The sequence below is a fragment of the Brienomyrus brachyistius genome, chromosome 1, assembly GCF_023856365.1.
Source record: "Brienomyrus brachyistius isolate T26 chromosome 1, BBRACH_0.4, whole genome shotgun sequence".
NCBI classification, from domain to species: domain Eukaryota; kingdom Metazoa; phylum Chordata; class Actinopteri; order Osteoglossiformes; family Mormyridae; genus Brienomyrus; species Brienomyrus brachyistius.
The window spans coordinates 51759906-51779979 of NC_064533.1; the positions used below are offsets into that span (position 1 = coordinate 51759906).

At 44.1% G+C, this 20074-nt stretch overlaps 1 protein-coding gene across 5 annotated transcripts in view; it reads right to left on the reverse strand.

Moving 5' to 3' along the window:
* Nucleotides 1-20074, reverse strand: part of ncam2 (neural cell adhesion molecule 2) — a 217943-nt gene that overhangs the window by 26929 nt on the left and 170940 nt on the right. For all 5 annotated transcript variants that reach the window (XM_049010811.1, XM_049010802.1, XM_049010822.1 and 2 more), the window contains exons 8-12: nt 14453-14598; nt 10922-11072; nt 10330-10517; nt 9834-9930; nt 5865-6038 (exon numbers count right to left, since the gene is read on the reverse strand). In XM_049010811.1, coding sequence (XP_048866768.1) covers nt 5865-6038; nt 9834-9930; nt 10330-10517; nt 10922-11072; nt 14453-14598 — 756 coding nt within the window. The remainder of the gene's footprint in view (nt 1-5864; nt 6039-9833; nt 9931-10329; nt 10518-10921; nt 11073-14452; nt 14599-20074) is intronic.

Below are 20074 nucleotides of genomic sequence, written 5' to 3' on the forward strand. Positions count from 1 at the left end.
GCTATACATTTCTGAGAAGCTTGCGGCGCCCAAAAGGACAAATGACTGCGCCATTTACATCTGAATGTATCTTCTCAGGGTAAACATTCTCACATAGCCCGACGCCCCTCTGTTCTCAGAACCTTAATATCTACAAAATATAAGTCACCTCAAATTGTCAGCCAGCCGTACTTTATCCAGAAGGCTGTGAAAAGAGCCATTCAAACAGTTCATAAATATTCATTATAGACAATTCAGCGCTAATCAGCAATTGCTGCAAAATAGTAAATAGCCTGTTCTTTCATTGTAGGAGTAATTTACATAGCTGTGTGTTCCATTTAGCAGAACACCCAAAAGGACTTTAATTCCAAGCTGAGTTTTGCTGAACCCGAGTGAATGTTTTTTATGCTGATAGAAAGGAAACCGCAGGAAAAAAAACTCCTTCTTGGTAATTAAGCAAAATGAGAAATTAATGCAAAGCACTAACGAGTACTAACAACCCCATCTTAATGGCACCTTTAATTTTCTAAACTAACCCCCCGCCCACCCCCAAAAGTCACACCTATGAAATGTTTAAGTAGCTAAAGTGTTTGGTAGCTGAATTGCTGCCGTAACCTGCTGTCTGTCTGCCTTATAGTGGCAAAGAAACTTAGAAGGCATCAGATATTTCAGTCCTCCACCAGGAGTTGCCACTTCACTATTTGCATCACACTGCTGTTTGCTAAACTGTAGCAGCTTCAGGGTAGGAGCCCATTTTCTCAGATTTACTAGCAAATTCTACCCGAAGATAAAAGTCTCCAGAATGGCGGTGATAGGAGGTACAAGGCTTTCTTTATGTCAATCTCTGTGTAGTTTCATCCAATTGGAACCAATAAAGTGACAAGAAGGGTATTAAAGCAGCCAATGATGGGCAATGCCCATAACCGCACCAATCGTGGGCTTTGAAATGTTGTTCGATCGCTTTGTGTTCCTCTGGGGTTGCTGCCATCTCACACTGTGCCCTATTCTGCTACTCCCTCTTCACATTTAAACGAACTTCACAATTACTGCTATTAGCTACAAGCCTTTTAAGACTGTCAATCTTGCTTAACCTCCGAACGTACTTGTTCCTTAAGCTTCCCTGTTGGGGTTTTAACATCATGCAGGACCTCCCGGGTGCTATAAAGAATCAATTTGAAATCCTCTTTCCTCAGCAAAAACACCAAGCACTGCTCTTGGTCGAGGCTGGGATGGGGCCCAGCACACACGGGGAATGAGGCAATTGAAGCCGAAAGCGCCCCGCGGAGCTCTCACGTGGTGCTGGATGACACACTAATCGAGCCTCTGGGGACAGTTTTGCGTCTGACCGAGTGGTTTGTGACCATATCTGCTTTCCTCGGATGAACTCCCACTGGTGAGAGTAGGACTGACCCAGGTCCTGGTCATCGATATGCGGAAAAAACAAACCAGCTTACAGGCCAAAGATGATCCTGTTATTAGCTTCGATTTGATGACCAGGAATTTATTTGTGGCTGTACTACTTTCCTTCTCTATCTCTGCTGCCATCGTAACATTGCACCCAAAATCTACACACATTCAGTTTCATTACCCATGTTCCCATCTTTATTTTTCAATGTAGTTTTTCTTTCTGATACCTAATGTCCAAGTCTCAATATGTTATGACGTATTTATACTTTGTTTATTGCGGTTTCTTGCAATGCAACCAACAAGATTGAAATGTCATCTCAGTGTATGATTCATGTATCACATAACTGAAGATAACTTGACTTATATGTCTTCAGAATATATGGACGGGGGAGACTTTTAAAGAACAGTCGTACCAGTGCTATTGCTCATGTGCTTGGGGAATTTGAGAATTATTTCTATTCAGGCAAGATGTTGCAGATGCGGAGGAGTGAAATAAAAGTAGATTGTAAAAGCTGGGCGCAAAAAAAAAATGGAAATAGGACTCCTAGGTAGCAGACTTGACGTTCTGAGCACACGCAAGGTTGTGGAAGAGCAAGCTCTCACAGCTAAATTACTCACTGTGTGTTACTATGTCTGGGGGAAACATGGACAGGGTATACAATGGCAACTCATGTTAGGATGAGTGTGACATTATGCCATTGGGTAAGTCTGATCACGTCTGTTTCTGCGAAACAGCTGAATCTCGCAGCAGAGCATGCAGGCTGGCCATCATACGATCGAGGCCAGACTGAATTTTAATTTAATCCGACTGGAAGCATTCAGCCATGGAGGTGAGGTTTATGCACGTTGGTGTCTCCCGTGAGATAATAGTAAGATGTTCACCAACGCGTTAAATTCATGACACGGCGCCTTGGCGTTTCTCTATTTGCTGAAGTATCATTTTGTTGGAACCACTTCTTCTCAGAAAATGAAAGCCACAGGCGAAACAGTGGTCCACACTGAAATGCTAATTTTAAGTGGTTGCAATCACCAAACCTTCCAGGCTTTTCCACAAAAAGGGGGAAAAGCTTTATATTCAACAGGAACCAGTTCAGCTTCATTAACTGTTTCTTAAATTGTGTTTTGCTCTGTTGCAAAAAAAATGCTATGACCAATAAATTAAAGTTCAAGGTATTTAAACCCTTTTGAACAAAACAGTCCAAAATAAACTGCAGCCATATTTTAGATTGTTATAGTACAAATAACTTACATCTGAGCTGGTTAAATAGGCAAGAAAACAAGCCTCCAGTTTAATTTTAGTTTATTTTTCTTCCTTTTGTTCCGAAAAATAAAACATTTTTACTGTTGCGCCATAGTCTGCAACCCAGGTGGAACTCACTTTCTGAGAACTGGTTGTTCTCAGGGGAAACACAAGTCGAGAACACCAGGAACCACTTACAGCTAACGAGCTGTGGCTAGGGCTGGATGATAAAATGTTAATGGTAATTATTTCAATATAATTTTCCTTGATATCGCCACAACAATTGCTTGATAAAAGTTCAACATGATTTAAGACCCAATTTAATGATGTCACTTCCTCTGTGAATGCTTGTCAGGACTGTCAACAGAGCACAAGTGCAGACAGAGGTATAAAAACACAAATAGGGAATTTACTGAACCAATAAGAAAATTCAATAGGGCAGGCAGGCAGACGGAAAACAACACAGTGAAAACAAGAGGGAAACTCAGCGGGAAGTCCAAAGCAACTCATCCAATAAGGGTAATCCAGCAAAATATAAAACAAAAGTCCAGTTAAATTCAGCCAACGTGAAATCTACACAGTAATAATCCACAGAGAATTCAGAAACGCTAGAAAGTTTTTGTCTGTATTGACTAAAATAACCTGGTCTGCTGCCAATCACGGTGTTCTGAGGATGGACAACCTATGCATGACAAATACACAGCAAGGTTTATTGGGTCAGTGGAGCACCCCATGTTCTACTGTTCCGGCAATACACGTCAGTCATGGGGGAGAAAACCAAAACTTCGGTGTCGGTGTCAGCAGCCACAACACCTTTTTAAAGAGGAGATATTGTGAATAAACCAGGTAAAAACATGCTGGTGGTGTGACAGTCCTTTGGCAATTTAAAGAAACCTGTGACATGCAACAGACTGGTGTTGTAATCTCTACCGAAACTTTGTGCCAGCTACAGTAAAACTGGATATACTGCAAATTTATTTCACCACTCAAAGTATTGCCATCCAGCAGAATATATACGGAATAGTATACGGAATGCAAGTGCTTAGAGTCACAGACACCAGCAATTAGTGTTGCGACTCTCAGTCACATCCTGTATTGGTTCAAAACAGGGCACAGCATTTTATTTACCAATATCTGGCGGTTAAGGAGCTGCGAGGCAGTCAGAGGAAAACCCAGCAGTAAACTGTACTGTTGGCGTATTACTAATGTTACGTCCTATGATGTAAAAAAAATATTACAGTATGTATGATATATGATATGATATGATATGATATGAGAACCCTTTATTGCTGTTGCAATACACCATGTCACTAGTCACAAGTACCAGCGAAAAAACTGGCCATCAACCCGACCATACATATACACAAACATCACAGTAGGGGGAGACAGGTCGGGAGACAGGGGCAAACAGAGAGAAGATAAGAAAGAGAATAACATGAGGAGAGAGGAGGAGAATAAAAAAACAGCCCCCAGACTGTTCTCCAGTGGGGAGTACATTGTAGGAACCGAAAAAAACACCTCAGCAACATAAGCACATGGTCACTACGCCGTACAACATAAAATGACACAACTTGCAACAGGTGAGGGAAATGGGGAGGTGGAGGTAGTCCAGCACAGACAAACAGCCATCCGGTCCTGCAGCCATGGGGTCAACAGATCAGCCTGTTCACGCTGGGGGAATGAAGCGGCGAAGGCGTGGGATTGGGGGAGAGGAATGCAAGAGAGTCTCGCTGCCTTGTTCTTCTGGGGGAGTTGTTAGTTCAGCAGCGGTCTTGGCCGAGGCCAGTGCTGATTAGGGGGAGCCAAAACCTGATAGGATGGGGTTGTTTGGGTTTCCGGGGCGAGAAGCTGTAATTTCCAGCTCCTCTAATGTCCACGCTGCTCTCCACCATCCAATAATTTTTGCAAAGCCGTGAGCTTCTCCATGACGTTATCCAGTATGTATGATTTATTTATTAAAGTTCGATTTCAATTTGCAATCCATTTGATTTGTCGTATTTTAAATGTTCTGTTTAAAGGGGATCCTAAGGGAATTTTAAGCATAAATGGAGCCTCAAGGAAATAATGATGAATGGATCATACTGTGATAATCATCAATGTCGACTGATATTAAGAAATTATCGTGATAAAATATTTCGGCATATCGTGCAGCCCCACTTGAGGCTATATTAACAGCCAGCTACTGGTGCTTACTTCACTCACCTGTTTTCACCTCAAGCTTTTGTAAAAAAAAAAAGGCTGGCTAGTTTTGCTAGGCTACTTTGATCAGTTCACCTGTTTCTTTCTGAGCTCACTTGCTGTTTCATAGTATTCCCTCTGGATCTGGCTCCTGCACCCCTGAGTGCGGAAATTCCTGCCTCTCAGAGGCCAAGCTCCCATTGATGCTAAATAGCCTGGTCCCCCATCTGGGGAAGCTGTCTGTCACAGGCAGGAAAGACCGCTTTCTCGGCAGGTGCTGCCCCAGCCCTGGAGGCGTGTTAATTAGCTTTTGTTTGTGCTGGTTACTTTCCCTGTTTTGTAGTTAATAAAGTGCTTGGAATTGACAGGCACGACTAACGAATCATTCTGTCTGGCTTGGTGTAACAGTTTATGTCTCTATATATGTGTATATACGGCAGCTAAACTATATGAAAATTGCATTAGATTGCAAAGCACCATGAAGGTGTCATGTCACCCATTAGCAGTTAAATCTACAGAATACCCACTGGGGAGCAGCATGTTGTTCGGCTCATTGGCTAAGCACTGTAAATTCCGTGTGCCTCCTGCCACAGCAACGTCACTTCGCATCTGTAAGGGGTGAATCTAGACGGCACCCTCTAGTGGCTGGAGGTCACCTGCCTCATTATGCACGTGGTTCATCTCTCAGGGTGTTGGGAGCTTAATGGGGATGCTAGCACTCAGTGACAGGGCTCAGTGTTTCGGAAAGAGAACATTATGGCTGGTAAAAGCCTATGTAAGAGTATTGATGACAATCAGGCCTGACTATCATTTGATGATTAACAAGGCGGTGGGCGTCTTAATTAAGGATGGGTCACCAAATGAGGAAACGTCAAAAATCATTGTTAACCGTAATGTAATGTCGTATCACAGACGAAGCTGGCAAACGTGTCCTCATGTTTCTCATGTGCCCTTGATCGGGCTGAGCAGATGCAAGGGATTCATGAGGCGCCGGATGGGTAATTCAGACGCTTGCTACCGTGGCCCTGACAGATGTCTTACGGCGGAGGCGGAGACTCACTCTGCACGCCGTGCGACTTCACGTCCTTCCACTCCTGCAGGCCGACGTCCCTGTACCGCACCAGGTAGTGGCTGATCGGCACGCCGCCGTGTGAGTCTGGCTTCATGAAGTTTACCGTGGCGATGCGCTGGGCCACCGAGCTGAGCCGCACCGAGTGTGGGTTCGAGGGCACGTCTGAAAGGAAAAGGGAAAAGCTCCTGCAATTAACACTTGGGGGTTGCTGGTTTGAGGCCCAACAGGGACCTTTCTGTTACACTCCAGTGAAGTGCTGAACCCCTCATAGCAAAATCTCCAGCTGCATTAACAAGTGATGGATATTAATATCTTCAGCTACATTGCTGTAAGGGGAGCAAATTGTTACTTTTTTGGTGTATTTGAAGTGTGATGGATGTATATATCAGCAGTACATACAGTTACCAACTGTAAAAGGCTACTGGTGTCATTTCTGGACTACAGTGGAGACTAGAGACTAGAATGCAGACTTATTTATAACACATTGTTAGGAAACAGTTGGCAGCCTTACAGCGAAATCCATAGCATTCAGTTTTACCCACCAATCTTCCTGTTCTTTATCTTTACCCATCTCTCTCTCCTGATGCTACACACATGCAATCCTGTACACACACAGACACACACACACAGACACACTCTCTCTCTCTCTCTCTCTGTCTGTCTCTAGACAGCCTGTTGTATTTATCAGCTTCCCGCCGAACTCCCCTATTGCGCGAACGCCTGCTGCTTTCACAGCACTGACTCTCTGGGGTCCGGCGATGGAGGGAGGGGCCATTCCTGGCCTGGCAGACACTCGCTTTAAAAGTGTGAGACGGCCTCGGTCGCCATCTTGCTCTCGCGGACAAAGAGGGGCGGCCGCGCCCACATTTCTCGCACACCGTAATTTGAACAATAAATTCAGCACCTGCAACATTTCTTTTATTCCTCGCAGCCACAGGTAACATTTCTGCTCTAGCTGATGGCACATGGTGGGGAGGGAATGCTATCAGAACCCCCCAATTTCATAGGGTCTGTCAGGACGCCGTTCATTGTGCGTTCTCTACCAGCATTCCACATCTTCCTTTCCGAATCCCACCACACAGATCTGTAATCACAGACTTTTGGTTCTTTGTATTTCAGAAAATACTCTGTAGTTCAGTTTGTACTTTAGTAAAAAAACACTTAAAATCACCATGTAGCCCAGGGATTTTTCTTTCTAAGAAGTGTCATTGTACAGCATTTAAGTGCTTTTTGAATGCACTTCCTCATTTATAATGGGGGTTTTTAGAGAATAGGGTTTGTTCTCGAAGCACACGTTGAAACTCTTATAAAAACCTTCCCCGTTGTTTATCACCCTTATGCTAAGTGACTTTGAGCCCACGTTCTTGATACAATTGGGGGAAAAATCATTTAAAAACCAGGAATTTTCAATGAAAACTTCATTCTCTTTCAACATGGGATCAGACGTGTCCAGGTATGGAATAAAAGCTTTCAAAGACGTTGCTTTACAAAACTTTGCAGCTTAGGGATAGTCTCGTAACCTCAAGGTTGTTGTTTTGAAGCCTGGGGGGGGGGGGGCTTGCTACAATATTGAGTTACAGTAGGTCTATGTAGAATTTACATTCTCCAGGATGAGTTGTTCTGGATAAAAAGTTATCAATTCAGGATCTAAATATAATTACTATCCATCACCTTGGGAAAGCAAAGCAGATTCTAGGAATCTTACCTCCGCCACCAATGAGGACTAAGTTTTAATTCAGAAAATTCATTTGTGTCACACTTCTATCAACTTACAGTAGAGGGAATGATTACAAATTGTTTTGTTTTGGGGATTTGAACCCACAATCAAACACAGTCTGTGTTTGTAGGACTATGCCCGTGAGCACTCCATCACCGTTGTGACAAATGCAACCAATGGCCTGGCACCAGTGAGGCCGTTGGGGTCTCTAGACCCAGACTGGTGTTACCCCTGAGTCTGTAAGCGACTCTGGCTGATAGGCGGGAGATAAAGTCACAGCATGAGCACTACAGCGGCAGTCATTCCCTGGATATACGTGGCATTCTCCATTTACACATTATTTTCTTATCGGGATGGTATCTCCTGGGTGGAAGTGGCCAGCTGGCCCCCTGCTTCACTACGGCTCTGCCGTTAGCCTTCGCTGCTGTCCTCCGCCCTGTGATTTATGTCAAGGGTTGGACAGTGGTGTAGCCCCGCTGAACTCAATCAGCGGGAGTCATGTGGACACTCATCGGGCTTTTCCTGATGGAGATGAGATTTCCCTTGTGGAGACGTGCCGGATAAACTCTGGGCATTTTGCGGTGCAATAGTGATGGGATTCGGGCAGGGGAAAAACCAAAAAACCAATTACTTTCTTAAGGCACGTATGTCATATCCCCATATTTAATGTCTTATCTGTCATTATCTTAAGGTCAACCCAGGACAATAATCATTATCTCTCCCAGAAAACCTCCACAGGTCATGGCAACAATGAATCGTACATGTGGAGAGAGAGTAAGCGAGTGTCCATAGATGAACGTGGACGTGCTCATGACAGAAAGCTCCACCAGTCCTCAAATCCCCCCCCCTCCACCTCCATGGTTAAAGAAGAATACAGGGGCAGATATACTGTCCTTGAACCTGGGGTGGGGTGGGAGGGGGGATTACCCCAGTCCCAAAAGTTTATCTTGGGTTAGCAAACCTGATGCACAATAATTGCAGAACATGTGTGGACTGCTTCTATGCAGCTGGAGAATTGCCAGAAATGTAGGTGTGAAACGACCCAAGCTTGGGGAGGTTGGTGTGGCAGAATCTGAAAGGCAGATTAATAACTTTAAAAAGCTGCATACCTGCTCTCCCAGTTTTAATGTAGCAGCACTTTGATTTCTCCTCTCCCGCGGGGAAATGCAGAGCCCCCTTTTCTGATACAGTATTAAAGATGACTTAACGTGGTGAAATTTAACTGCATTTGCCATATAGTGATCGAGAGATCAGAGCGGCAGGTGTAAACACAAGAATGCCTCATCACTCAGAGATATTTGTGAGTCATTTGGATTATCATAAATATTGCATTATTTCGGAGGAAATGCTGGAATCCCCGTATGATTAATAAACCCGCAGCGACAATGGGGTTGCTCGTAATTTCGTCAGAACGCAATATTTAAACCGTGAGGGCAAAATCACCACCCCTTGTATTAATTCCTGTATGAATCTTTTTACTTTCTTTGCAGATATAATAAGAGAGATTATAGCCTAACCATAAAACATTCAAAGGTATTGTAGTGGTAAATGCTGCCTTATTTCAAATTAATAATGGACAAGGAAACAAATTAAACAAATAAAAAACTGGTTGTTACTAGCATTGACTTTGTTTCTGTGATAGAGGTAACTTGAGAATAAAAAACAACCAAAGGAATGTTCAAATATATTTACGGGTCCGTATTAATATTATAAATGGGGCAGTGACAGTGGAATGTTTACACTATAACCTACAGCAGTACACTTAGCAAAACCCTACAAATCTTCTAAATTGGTGTGCAGTGTAGTGATTGAGGGTATGCTACATTAAATTAGTCGGCGCCACAAAAATATAGCGCTCATTATAATTAATTAATCTGACCTATGGAAAATTGTTTCATGCTGCAGTGAATTGGCTTAGGGTATATTAAATTAGTTTGGCTGGGGAGAAAGTAGCATAGATATTGCGCATTCTACCGCGGCCGCTGAAAATTGGCCTAAACAGGAAATCTGCGATGATGTGGCTTGGTGGGAAGAGGCGCCGGTGTCCTTGAATACTGAGAGCAAACATGACCTTTTCTGTGCTAATAGGCTACGAAGCGTGAGCGACGCAGCTGTGATAATTATTATTATTATCATCGCTATTTTGCAAAATGGTTGCGTGGAGGGGTGTTTCTGTTTACTGGGAAATGCACTACCAGATGGCTCCAATTGGGGGAGCACTTCCACATATCCTGACTCACCTGCCTGGGCCAAGATGAACTCCTGGAACCTCATCCCGATGTTGTTCCTTGCAGTGCAGTTGTACTTCCCAAAATCCCTGTCTGACATCGGTGTGACCTTACGCCAGAAGAGAGGTCAAAGATGACTGATGTGAGACGAAATCCTTGGTTAAAACAGTCCGAGAACTAGCAGATGGCCGCAAATTTGGGCTTTTTTTTTTTACATAACCTTATCTGCCGGGTGAAGTAACAGCGTATGGGGAAATATGGTTCTGCGTGATTCATGGGAGTCAGCAGTCATTTTTCTTGACATGGCTGGCATTTAAAAATACAGGATATATGCGTGCAGTGTCTCAGGGAGCCTCGCGGAGGGAAGCAGAGCAGATGCCATACTCCTCTCACATTTGTACATGCTCAGATGCTACATCCCAACAAGCATTTTAATTGGAGCGGCTCAGGGTGAGACATCGGTGTGGACTGGTGGTGGAAGAAAAGGGGAGGAGCTCGCTGTGCGTACCTCCAAAACGGACCTCCCCTCCTCATTGTAGGCTCGTGTGTTTCCGGATCCTTCTGTGGAAATGGTCAGCTTGTCGCGCCTCCAGAGCATGGTGGCGGGGGGATTGGCCATCACGTCGCAGCTAATATTCACTGGGTTTCCCTCCCAAGAGTAATATATCGTGTGATTGGACTGGAACTTTGGTGCATCTATGGAGGGGTAGGGGGGGGACACAAAATCCTAAAAAATAGGCAAGGGGCTGTAAACGTTTGTTTAATCAGAAGCTAAAAGGGGGGAAAACCTTTCGCCTGAATCCTCATTCATGAAGCTCAAGCCGCGGGTCTTGATGTTTACCTTACCCACCCAAAGATGGCCCCTTTTTCCAAGTTTCTAAGATCCTATTACAAATGGCCTTCTTTTTTATAATTATACCCCTACATCCTGGAATGGGAATTATGTTAAACAAGAGCAAAAATACCAAAGTGTGTCTAATCTGTCTTCATTTTTTATTATGTAATTCTTTTCTTGTATTAATATTTGGATGTCAGTCTTGTTCAGGACCCCCCCGCTTTGTGGGATGCGGTGATAGTGGCGGTGAGATGGCCCAACTCACACTCAATATCCAGGTACATGCTCTTCTGGTGGCCCCCGATCCTGCTGAGGGCCTCGCAGTCGAAGCGGCCCCAGTCGGAGAGGTGGACCCCGGTAATGGTCAGAGTGGACTTCCCCCGATGCCCGTGCACCTCAACACGTCCATCTTTGCTCTGTGTGAGTTACGGGAGCATGAGGCCGGCTGGTCATTATACTGGACCGGATCAAGGATTCTTCATTTGTATTTTGTGCATCGGTACACAGGAATTTATACACACCGCATCCAATCAGTAACATGTAACAGGATTATACAGCACAAAACAAAGCAAGTGCACTTACCAAACATCAAAGCAGGCATAAATCAAGGAGTTATATACGGTATTTATGAAATAAATAGAATAAATGGCTGATTAAAGTATGAATATATAAAATGCATTTAAGATAAAATTAATGACAGAAACAGAAGATATAGCACAGTATTTATAAATATATAAAATAAGAGAAATAAAAGAAATGGTTGAAATAGAAAATAAAGTGAAATGTGCGCAAGTGTTGTCTTGTGCTGAGTATATTTGGAGGTTTGAGTATCATTACTCTGTCCAATAAAGTGTACGGATTATATTTGGAGGCTGGAGTATCATTACTCTGAATTAAGTAGCTGGATCACAGAGGGTAGACACTGTTCTGATGCGTTGTATGTGTTCCACAGCCCTTTGTAGTGATCTCCTCTCCTGTAATGCGGTGTCTCCCTACCAGGTTATGATCACTGTCTCCTGGCTGCAGCTGACCTTTTATAACAGCTGGATACATTCTGTACAATTGCAGTTCGACTCCACTGACACTGTGAGCCTTTAAATAAGGGTTGATATTGAATTCTTTCCCCTTTCCTCAGTTTAAAGTTCATTGAGTGGTTAAAATGAGAGCCACCTAAGGTGTCTATGGATAAACATGTGTCCATAAATGGACAGGGAATCCTCTGTGTTTTCAATTAGCTTTGGCCTATAGCCAGTTCAGAGTTTTCTTTCTGCTGTACTCATGAGATTAAAATATCGACGCTGGTCCATTTAATGATGATATATAACCATATACAACTCAAGTCAATGAAAAGTAAAAAGAAACATTTATTCCATTTTTACAAGACCATTTTAGCATTTATTTCTGAGTTTAAAATCAGGTATGAATTGTTTATTTTCATTGTATGCATAAACCTCCGAATTCATAATTATAATTATTGTTTATTTTATATGATCTAATCCTTTTTTCTTCCACAATTTGATTTTCTTAGATGATGCACGATTGCTAAGCCGCAAAACTGCAGGAAATGAGTGTTAGCAAAAGTCACAATCCTGACTATCTGTCCCCATGAGGAAAAATGCTCATGATTTGTCTATATTTGTCTCCGCATCACCACGCTAATGCTTTTGTAAGGTATCCGTTCACTGTCACTACCCACAGATCATGTGGACGACAAAGTGAGGACCTGGTGATTGGAGAGATCTTAGGTCGGAATGATTTCCGCAGCGCTGGGTGAGAAATGTCGGGAATGCAAATAAATGTCACTGCGCTCTAAGCTCCTGCCCCCTCCACTCAGGCAGCGGTACGTGGTCGGCCCTGTCGAGGGGCGGATGTTAGCAAAGGAGCGGGCAGCGCGTCTGATATTAATTGAGCCAATCAGTGATAAGAGGATAACGACTCGTGGGAATGACTCTCTGCCTTTGGATCACAGACGGATCCCACGCAAATGTGTCCCAATCTGCGGGAAATGCCATTAGCAGAAAACCAGAATCTCAGAGGCACTTTTTTATTTTTTAAAGTAAATTGTTTTTTCAGCATATCAAACCAAGGAGATGCAAACGAGATCTTTCTGAGAAACCAAGCCGGTGCCCTCATCCTTCTCCTCCTAATTTCTCCAATGTCCCTCTCTTTGTACTTCCCACAATGCAGTGAAATGACATAATACGTTCTGGGTCCTTACAGGTCCTCTCCTCTGATGGGAATTATTTAGTACATTATTCCCAAAGACGAAATACATTCTCTTGTTTTGGAATAAACCAGCAGTCATAAATAAATAAAACAATCACTCCACCATAGCTGTTGGCCTCGGGTATCTCAGATGAAACCTCAGAAAGCTTTGCAGATACATTAAATGCTTTGAGCTCTGGAGAGTAGAGGGAAACCGGCCTGCCTGGTTAGCCAGGTAATGAACAGCGTTCTCCTAACATTACCTCGGCTCCATGAGAAGGGGATAGTGTGTTTGTGTTTCTGATCCTCAATAAGTTCCTTTTAAAAAGGAAAATCACAAAGCATTTCTCAGCCAGTATTTTTTTTAAGATAAGTAATAGTTTTCCTATGGACATATTGACAAAAACATTGAAGGCTAGGCTACAGCAGGAGCATTATTCAAAAAGCATATTCAGAAATACTCCACAGTACTAGACACAGGGGGAGCCAAAATCAGATGCCTGATTTAGTTTTCCTTGCCAGGATCAATAATAGAAACGTGTGTGTTTTTTTTTGGTATGACAGGCCTTGGCGAGGGGAGCCTCTGCTTCCACATCCACACTAATCTCCCCTTGTGGATGTCTTTGTTTATGACCGTTTCTGACAGCAGTGTCATGCAGAGTGTCTGCCGCTATCGCTACAGCCTTGCCTCTGCGCACGCATTTTGGCGGAAGTGGGGGGGGGGGGGGGGGGGCGACTCGGGCCATGGTCACAGTGACACCATTTTAATTGTGCGACGCAGGTGACCTTTCTGTAGCCGACAGATCCAAAACAAGAGGGGTGCTAATTAACTCCACTCTTTAATTTATCTGCGAGCGCCGACGCTGGCCAGCCTGGATTTATTTTTGGTCGGGCATCTGACTGGCCGACTCTCACAGACTGACCTCATTATTTCGCGGGAATTCGGGCATTATAATGACTCGCCAAGATGCCGCTGGTCCCTCTCACCTCGTTTCGTCGTCAGGTTTACAAGGTTCCTCATCAAGCTTTACCGCATTTGATGTTGCTTAACAACCAACCTTTTTAAAATTTTCAATGGACCTTTCAGGCACACGCTGGCCTACATATACTTGTGCTTTTTTTTTTGGATGTCTGCTTGTCCGGGCCATTTGTTGGCCATCATAACACATACGTTTATTTAGATTTAATTTACTCTGGGTTAAAAATCAAAGGCGACATGAAGACCCTTAATCAAAAACAAAGACCAAATACTAGAGGGCAGCTTCACAGCACTAAAGCAGTAGAGGCCTGTATCGTCTACCGAAAGAGGTTCTGTCATCGTTTTGCTTGAATAAATCTCTTTTAAAAGTACACAGCACTTACATGGGAGGTTCTAATAATCTTTCAGAACAGATTAAACCAGTCATGCATCCATTTTTCAGCATTTATAAAATTATGTTGGATAATTTGAGGCTTATCATGGGAAAGACCGTATGATATGTAACAGAAATACTGCCCAGCTTAATCTAATATCTCTAACACGGGCAGGGCTGTTATTTTGTAAGATCCATATATGTCATAATTGTCTCCACGGTGACATGGTGGGGGGTACCTTGAAACCGTCCACGAAGCTCTCGCCATCGCTGGCCCTCCTCCAGGAGATGGCAGGGGTCGGCTCGCCCTCCGCTGTGCAGGAGATCATGGCGGCACTGCCCTCAACGGCTGAGATGTTCTGGAGTTCGGTGATGTGGGGCTGGACTGAGGAACACCATGGGGGGGGGGGAGAGAGGGGGGGCTTGTGATCACCATCTGCTAAAGCAGTGCTTTTCATCCTGGCCCTCAGGGACCCCCAGACAATCTACACTATTGGTCCTTCCCAGCTCCTAGCAAAAAAGGTGGACTAGCTGGTCCCCAAAGGCCTGGATTGAGAAGCTGAATGGAATTTGATCAGGTCAAAGTACATTCAAAGTGCTGTGCCTATCCAGAATATAATAAAATATTTTAATTTCCTCTGATCAATGAGGCCCTGGATTTGCTGCCCTCCACAACACAAACACACAGACGTATGCACAATTTTGCACATGACCCTGGTCACTAGCACACACTTAATCTCTGTCTGATGCACTATATCCTGGTGCATAGGACTGACCAGTGATCTGCTTCTTACTTATCCCTTCCTTTACAATTCTCACTTTACAAAGCGCACTGTTTGCATTAAAAGTTTAAATTGCCTTACATTTAATTGACATAATCATACTTGTATTTATTGTCTACATATTTTTAATCATACTCTATTTTTACCAGCTTAATTAACTGCCTGCCCGCTGCGCGCATGACAATACAGAGATTCCTCGCTATATCACGGATTTTTCCCTGACGCATCACAGTTCTCTGCGATGTGTGTGTATATATTACATATAATTATTATGTTGCTCATATTCTTAGCCCGACATCCACATATCATATGTGCCTACGAAGTGTGTTTTAATAAGTTTACATGTGTTCTTAAGGCTTAAGCTATATAAAAAAATGTTTATTTATATGGTCTTTCTATATCGCGGATTTTCACCAGGAAGCTTGAAATACTGATTCCTGCCAGAGGGGGCGACGCAGGGCGTTAGTCTGGTATCAAACAGAGGGATATAGACCGTGGAGGGCTGTGAGTTTTTACAGTCGGGCTGACAGAGATGCAAGTGCGAAATCTGAGGTTGGTGAGAGCTGCGGGTCAGTGTCTGCCCATGTTAGCCAGGTGGAGTGTTAGCGGCGTAGGACACGGGCAGGGGGGTGTCTGTGAGAGGGGAAGGAGGCCGTGCAATCAGCAGGCTCCTGACGATAACCGATTGCCCCAAATTCCAGCCATTTTCAGTATGGAAAATCTGATTGCATCTATTACAAAGGAAGTGCATACGAATCCTCCCCGTCCATCAAAACAAAACACTTGTTTCACTCGTTCGATGTTTGTAATTCTGTTTTTAATCTTATTTATAATCTGTAGCCACCCGCGATCCAGCCTCGTGTGTCTAGAACGTTCTTTCTCTTCACCCGCAGTTTTCTGTATGTCGTTTGAAGTTGGAAAGCAGAGCAGTCCTGCTGGAGTTCATAAACCTCAGCAGGAGGCTTCGCGATACTGCCGCTGTGCGCTGGCTCGTTATGTCCGCCCCCTTGCTTCCATCTTGCAGCTTTTGGCGGGCGGAGCCGGGTCTGCTCCTGACCCCGCTGCAGTGTTGCATGGCATGAACCGTGTATCTGATCTGGAGGTCTGCAAATACATATTCTGCACGGTACATTAACACTAAAGCCGTAAGGCGTTGCTGTTTTGTTAAAGATTCTAAGATCATTCAGTCAATAAATATACTTTCCATATTCCTCTGATAAAATGGAAATTAGTATAAAATTAAATGTGCAGATGTCACACCACACGATTCCAATTTTGGGATGGTAGGTGGGATTCGAACACACAACCCTTGAGGCATGAGGGCGGAGCTCTGGCAGCAGCCTCTTTGAATACTCAGAACTGTGCTCAAAAGGTACTCCCAGGAATGAGATCAAATCCACTGGACAGGGGTGGGGTCACAGGGACACTGGCCCCAGCTGAAAGCTGATTGGCCCCTGGAGTGCCCCCTCCCCTGTCACTCACTGATTCAGAACCTATCATTGTCTTATGATTAGGTATGCCCCTCTGTATGAATTATGGCGCCTCTTACGTCCCCCACCTTAAAAAATCCTAGAACCCCCCCCCCCCCCACTGCCCTTGCCAGCAGAGAGGATGTTTAGCGCATTTTTAGGGCAGGGGTGTCCAATATTATCTGCAAACAGCCAGTGTGTACAGTATGCGGGTTTTCATAGCAACTCCCTAATTAGATTACTAATTAGAGGACTGAACAGCTAATAAGTCCTCACATCTGGGTTTGAACAGCTGACCTAAAGGTTACCCCAAAAAGCAGCATTCACACCGGCCCTTTGCCGATAAGATTGGACACCCCTGTTTTTGCAGTGGGTAGGGAGGGACCAGGACCCGAATGGTACCGTAGCGTTTGTATCCTTGCGATAAGCTCCTCGCTGCAGTTACCCCCCAGTGACTCCAGAGTGTTGCTCACATATCAAGGGCAAACAGCACTTATTATGAATAATGAATTATATCTTTTTTTTCCTCCCGTCTTCGAGCACATAACTAAAGGAGAAAGGCATACATGAATAAAGAATTATAACCAAAAACTGTTTCTACTCCAAAGACGTCTGCTCACAACAAAACACCAAAATGCCACTTGGTGATGCAAAGACTTGAAATAAATCCCTGTGAACAGCCTTCCCTGGGTCATTAAAATGGACACAGAAAAACAAATAAGCAAACGAAACAGACGTGGACTAGAAATCGACTGATTTGTTTACTTTGTCGATTAAATGTGACACGTCAACATTTTCACCTAGATAAGAGTCTTTGTTTCATTTTAGCAGACCTGTAGATTTCTGACATGTAAAAATTACTCGAGTTAGTGGCAGGCTTCGCTATACCTTATACTTTTATTTTACGGTAAATGTTACCACTGATGCCACTTAAATGAGAGGAAGGTCATTTCGGTATGGGCTCATTTATAGTATAATTAGTGTCCACTTATGTGATCATCAGTACATTATACATATGCAGTCATAAAGACAACATAGTTGTGGTTTAGAAGGCTGTAGGGGACTGTTCACCATCACCTCCAACAAGAGGGGCTGTAGCTTTCCGGTACTTTCTGGACCCTGAAATCCTCCCAAAGCTTTTTGAAGGACCATGCTGTTCTGATTCATGCACCAGCAAGCAGCGTGTGATGCGGGTCATACTGTGGGCAGGGCGCCAGCCCATCACGGGGCATCCCGAGAAAGTCGTTTGAACGTAGCATGTGGAAACCAAATGAAAAAAACATTGCCTGAGGATTTACGTGAGAGAGGAGCTCAGGAAAACAGGGTGGAAATACAGTTCTGGGAAAAAAATGAAGAGACCACAGCAAAATTTTCCGTTTCACTCATTTATAAGTTCATGGGTATGCGCCTGTGTGAAATATAAATTTTTTTTTGCAAACTCCAATCTTGCTTTTCCCAGTTGCTCACTGGAGAAGGGCTTCTTCTTTGCTTTATGGGTCTTCAGTCCTGCTCCTACGAACCTGTTATGGATTGTCCTAGCCGTGCAATGCACACCACTTTTGTATCCCATTCCTTTTGAAGGTCAGTTGTGGTCATCCTCCGATTTATGAGGCATTGCCACATAAGATGATGTCATCTCTGTCAGTGGAAAGATGCCTCTGCCCTCTACCTGGCTGGATTTTGGTCATTCTCAGTGTCTCCTGTTTCACATTGTTCTTCTATACTTCTGTTTTAGAAGCTTTGAGCCTGGTAGCAGCCCAGCATAACCAGGATTAAACCAAGATTTAAAAATGCAGATTTGTAAAATATATAGAGCGGTCTCTTAATTTCTTGCAGAGCTGCGTGATCCGTTGTCATGCCTGACACATTCCAGTGCTTTTACACAGCAGCTGGAGTTAGACTGGGGGGCTGATTGGTTATTTATGCCACTCTTTATTAATTTTTTAATTGATGTGGGAGGAAAAGCTGTCATTCATTTAACGCAGCTGTTGCTTTAAAATAACCGGGCCTGCTTTGTTGCGTTTGAGATGAGAGTCGGCTCGCGTGCGCAGTTTCAAGGCCGCTGGTACGCGCCTGCTTGCGTGGGCGACTTTAATGAGCAAGTCTGATAGTCCTAATGGCTTAAAAACCCACTGTTGTTGTTTGCCTTTGTTTCAGATTTGCATCTTTTTTTAAAACTTGTAACGATTCGATAGCATCTTAATTTCTCACTTGACGCACTCTGCTGGCAACAGATGTCGCGCAGCACTAATGAGGACGGCGGAGCTCCTGGCCCGGAACGGAGAGAAGGTAGAGGTCAGGAGCTGGATCCCTGAACATCTTAGTGCCTAAGCCGCCGTGTGACAGACAGAGGTATGTGACGGTTGTGAGTTTCTCAATCTGGTCCACGTGGACCCCCAGACAGTCCACATTTTTGCTCCCTCCCTGCTCCCAGCATACCTGTACCAGGTATTGGGTATTCTTGATTGGCTGGGAGCTGGGAGGCAGCAAAATGTGGACTGTCTGGGGGTCTCCGAGAGCTGGGTTCCGAATCACTGCTAATACTGGTTATTGAGTAGAGCAGGGGAGAGAGAGGGAGAAAGAGAGAGAGAGAGAGAGAGAGAGAGAGAGAGAGAGAGAGAGAGGTGAAAGCTAACTAGTCTCCTTGTTGTCCTTGGGTCCATGATCATATCTGTGACCCTAAACCTTCAATAGTCTCAAAAGAATGGTTCCATCTGGAAGCAGATGGGGTGAACAGCATATAAAATGTGGCCATAAATGGGGAGGTGGGGGGGGAGTCAGGAGTTTGCTCCTCGGAGGAAGGACTTAAATTCAGATGAGGACAATCTGGTGAACATGGTGGTCTGTTTAATGTTCCCTGAGACGAAGCACTACTGAGGAAACTTTTTAGGAGCTAATTCTTTTGTGGATGAGTAGTGACTGTGGGAAGAGGGGGGGGATTAAATCTTAGTGGGGGCTGTCAACCAAAATATGGCAGGATGGGAGTCATAAAACCGCAGGTTTCTAAATCCAGGGTAGATATTTGTCGCGTGCCCCCAAATGGATGAACCTATATCGATCTGCTACCCCTCCCCCGGCCATCAGAGTGAGTAAATCTCAGAGCCCCCCGCCCCCCCAAGTCATTTGAAATGCATAATTAACGACCCCAGCTTGGAAGATCGTGGTCAAGAGATACTCTGGAGGAGTTATGGGAGCAGCCCGTGGCTGTGGATCCGATGCTCGCAAATAAACGTTTACGATTCTCCTGCTACTGAAGTGTGGACGCCTCTGTCTTTTGATATCGTGAAGCTGCGGTTACCACTACGTTTCCCAGCAAGCACCGTAAAACAAAAAGCAGCTGCCTGACAACTTATTAATTTAAATGTACGTTTACGCAGCGGGCTGGGGCTTGCACTTTGCGGGGATTTTGATGACTGCTGAATAAATCTCCATATATTTACATGAAAATGCAAGGTGCAATCTAAATAATCTACAAAGAAGCCAGTGTTTTATGAAAGAATATAATGTAGTTCTTCCCAATAAATAACGTGTCATGCACTATTTGAATAATTTAGTTTTCTGTTGTTTGTTTACCAGTTGAAGTCTCACCCCTCACCGCCTGCCTGAGTGA